The 3,572-nt window shown below is 41.5% G+C and overlaps 1 protein-coding gene across 1 annotated transcript in view; it reads right to left on the bottom strand.

The window, feature by feature from the left end:
• Positions 1 to 3,572, bottom strand: part of DCDC2 (doublecortin domain containing 2) — a 162,102-nt gene that overhangs the window by 109,270 nt on the left and 49,260 nt on the right. The window contains exons 3-4 of the mRNA XM_077769562.1: positions 3,359 to 3,435; positions 3,002 to 3,133 (exon numbers count right to left, since the gene is read on the bottom strand). Of these exons, the coding sequence (XP_077625688.1) occupies positions 3,002 to 3,133; positions 3,359 to 3,435 (209 nt within the window). The remainder of the gene's footprint in view (positions 1 to 3,001; positions 3,134 to 3,358; positions 3,436 to 3,572) is intronic.

Here is a 3,572-nt window from a genome sequence, read left to right as displayed (position 1 = left end):
TATCCTGACAGCTAAGAGCCGGGAGCCTGTCTTCTGATTCTGTATCTCTCTCTCTCTCTCTCTGACCCTCCCCTGCTCATGCTGTCTCTCTCTCTCTCTCAGAAATAAATAAAACATTTTTTAAAATGTAAAAAAAAATTCACACCACAATTCAACTTAACTGTATACCCCCACAAAAAAAAATAAAATAAGAAAATGAGTATCAAAGACATAAACTGGAAATATATTTAAAACTCATATGAGAGGGGTGCCTGGATGGCTCAGTTGGTTAAGTGACCAACTTCACTCAGGTCATGATCCTGCAATTCATGGGATCGAGCCCTGTGTTGGGCTCTGTGTGCTGACACCTCAGGGCCTGGACCCTGCTTCAGATTCTGTGTGTGTGTCTCTCTCTCTGCCCCCCCCCCCACCCCCGCCGCCTGCGGTCGGTCTCTCTCTCAGCAATCAATAAACTTTAAAAAATTAACAAAAAAAAAAACTTGTATGAGAAAGAGCCAATTTCCCTAATATGTAAAGAGTGTCTATAAATCAATGAGATAAAAATGCAAACGTAATACAGATATATCATATTCAGTGGAAGATACATTTGTGGCATTTATTTAGAGAATAACTTAGTAGTTCAGAACACAGGCTTTGGACCCAGACTGCCTACTGAGGAAGCTAGAATCCCAGCTCTGCTAAGCCCTACATGCTTAATCCTGGAGAAGTAACCTTCCGCTTGTCGCATGTTTCATGTCTACTAAAAAAGAATAATAACACTACTTATCTCAGAGGGTTGCTGATTAATTAAGTTTAAAGGGCAGAGCACTTGCACACAAGAAACGAGCAGCAGGTGTTGTTTGGTTGTTACTGTTGTATATTAAACAAATAAAAAACAAGAAACAATGAAATACTATTTTTACCCAAAATGAACAAAAAGACAAAATGTTTGCTAGTTTTACAGCATGGATGAGAGAAGGAAAACCAGGCTGTCTCATGTACTTTTGGTAAGAGTTCAAATCAGCACAGACTCTCTGGAATCAGTATCTAGAACAATTTTATTTTTAATGTTTATTTATTTTTGAGAGAGACAGACAGACAGAACATGAGCAGGGGAGGGGCAGAGAGAGGGAGACACAGAATCCAAAGCAGGCTCCAGGCTCTGAGCTGTCAGCACAGAGCCCAATGTGGGGCTTGAACTTGTGAATCATGAGATCATGACCTGAGCTGAAGTCAGATGCTCAACCGACTGAGTCACTCAGGTGCCCCTCTAGCAAAAGTTTAAATGCATGTACGACTGACAAAGCAATTTGAGTTCTAGGCTTCAGTCTCCTGATAAACTCTGCTTACATACAAAGACATGTACATGTAATAGCATAGGATTGGAAATAACCCAAATTTCCATCAAGAGGAGACTCTTAAAGCAGATTATTAGGGCACATCCTAAATGGATAATAAGATAATTTTGTAGTCATTAAAGATAATAGGACAGAGAGCTATTCGTGCTCCAAGATTTGCTGTTACAGGAAAAACATCAAGGAGTATTTATATACTTAATCGTGTGTGTGTGTGTGTGTGTGTGTGTGTGTATACACACGTGTGCTCATCTGTGTTTTTAAGAAATAAAAGATGTGCATGCTTCCAAATGCAAAGAATGTTTTGGGAATCATGCAGAAAAGTATTAGAGAGAAGGGCTGGAGAGCTGAGGTGAGACAAATTATTTTTAGGTCTTTTGCCCAGTTTGAATTTTTTTCTTACCACATCTGAAGCATTACTTTCAACTGCATCTCTCTATATATTAAATATGTATATGCATATTTATATTACATTTACATATTATACCTGATTATACTTAAAAATCTCAATGGCTGGGAAATTATGCGTATTGACAGAGGTGAATATATGTATATTAATCTGTATACAAATGTAACCAAAAGAATATGCAATATTCTGAGAACTTGTTTCATCAGCTAGGTCTGTAAGAGGATATGTAGACGTACGGATAGGAAAACAGGCACAGGAACTTAAAAGGAAGGGTACTCTCCTCTAGCAGAGAAGGTTAGAGAGACTGAGGGAAAGACGGGATTTGAGCAGAACTACCAGAAAACTCTGGGCTGGATTTCAAATGCTGTGTGTCACACGGTACATAGGTTCTTAATATATTCTGTCTTTGCACATATTATTTGTAACTCTTCCACCAAAAAGAAAACAAGTAAGTCAGCCTCCATCAAGGGATAATTTCCCGTGCTTCACAATTTAAAAGCCACGATTTGAATCTTCACTTAAATTTCATGGGGCGCCTGGGTGACTCAGTCGGTTAAGCTGGGGTCATGAACTCACGGTTTGGGAGTTGGAGCCCCACATCGGGCTCTGTGTGGACAGCTCAGAGCCTGGAGCCTGCTTTGGATTCTGTGTCTCCCTCTCTCTGCCCCTCCCTGACTCATATTCTCTCTCTCTCTCTCTCTCTCTCTCGAAAATAAATAAAACACTAAAAAAGTTTTTGAATTTCAAAACTTGAGGAAATGCTCTTGACTTCTGAAGTTTAGGCGACCTGCTTAATTACCTCTCTAACCTGCTTCCTTCCTCCCTAACCCGCTTGAACCTGCTCATGTCTAATGTTTTACACCAGGAAAATAGGTTCGATCATCTAGGAATCAAAAATATCTGTTGGGAAAAAAGGAGTTAGTTGAGAGCCAAGAAGCTGGCTCACTCAAAAAACACTCCTTCTCAACCAAAAGAAAGTTGACATTTGCTTATTGGCTCTAAACTAAAAGAACAAAAATAGTCAACACTTGAGGATGCATTCCTATGTGCCAAGGACCCTTTTAAGCTCTTTTTGTGGGCTATCTCACTTCTAACACAACTCTGTGCTATTACTTACCTTACAGATAGGGAAACTGAGGCAGATAAACGGAGCCTCACCGGAGAGCTGAAATTCACAATCTTGGGACCAGGGACTCCAAGCCCCAAGTCACCCTAAACAGTCCCAAAACCCGTCCGCTCGCAGACTGCTCTGACGCACCTGTGTACAGCCCCACTCCGCAGGGTTATTTTCTCCGTGATCATTTGCAGGACATGATCCCACTGACTCAGGGCCTTTCTAGGAATGAGGAGGCGAGAAGCCGGACTTATGAGGTCTCCGTTGGCTATCAAGCTGGAGCAGAAAGAAAAGGAAAATGATCGAGTCACACCATCTGAAACAGTTATCCATTTAATACCACAGAGCAAATTCCAACCCGCCAGGAAAGCCACCAAGCCACAAACTTCTATAGAAAAGGGCTCCCACTAAAGATAGTTGCAAATGACATATCAGATNAAAGAAAGAAAGAAAGAGAAAAAGGAAGGAAGGAAGGAAGGAAAGAAAAGGGCTCCCACTTACAAGATGGTGCAGGGCTCCTGAAGCGCTTTTCTGAAGCGAGCCGACACGTTGAGCCTGCTGTGCATCACCGGCTTTACCTTGAAAAGCAAACAGGTGCAAATCACTGAGCATCCGTTGTCTTTTTTTTTTTCCCCTAGGAACTAAAACTACAGGTTTCCGGGGGCGCCTGGGTGGCTCAGTCAGTTAAGCGTCCGACTTTGGCTCAGGTCATGAT

This window comes from Crocuta crocuta, unplaced genomic scaffold, assembly GCF_008692635.1.
Source record: "Crocuta crocuta isolate KB4526 unplaced genomic scaffold, BGI_CrCroc_1.0 scaffold145, whole genome shotgun sequence".
In the NCBI taxonomy this organism is placed as follows: domain Eukaryota; kingdom Metazoa; phylum Chordata; class Mammalia; order Carnivora; family Hyaenidae; genus Crocuta; species Crocuta crocuta.
The sequence above is the reverse complement of the archived record's forward strand: the minus strand, read 5'-3'. Positions and strand labels throughout refer to the sequence as shown.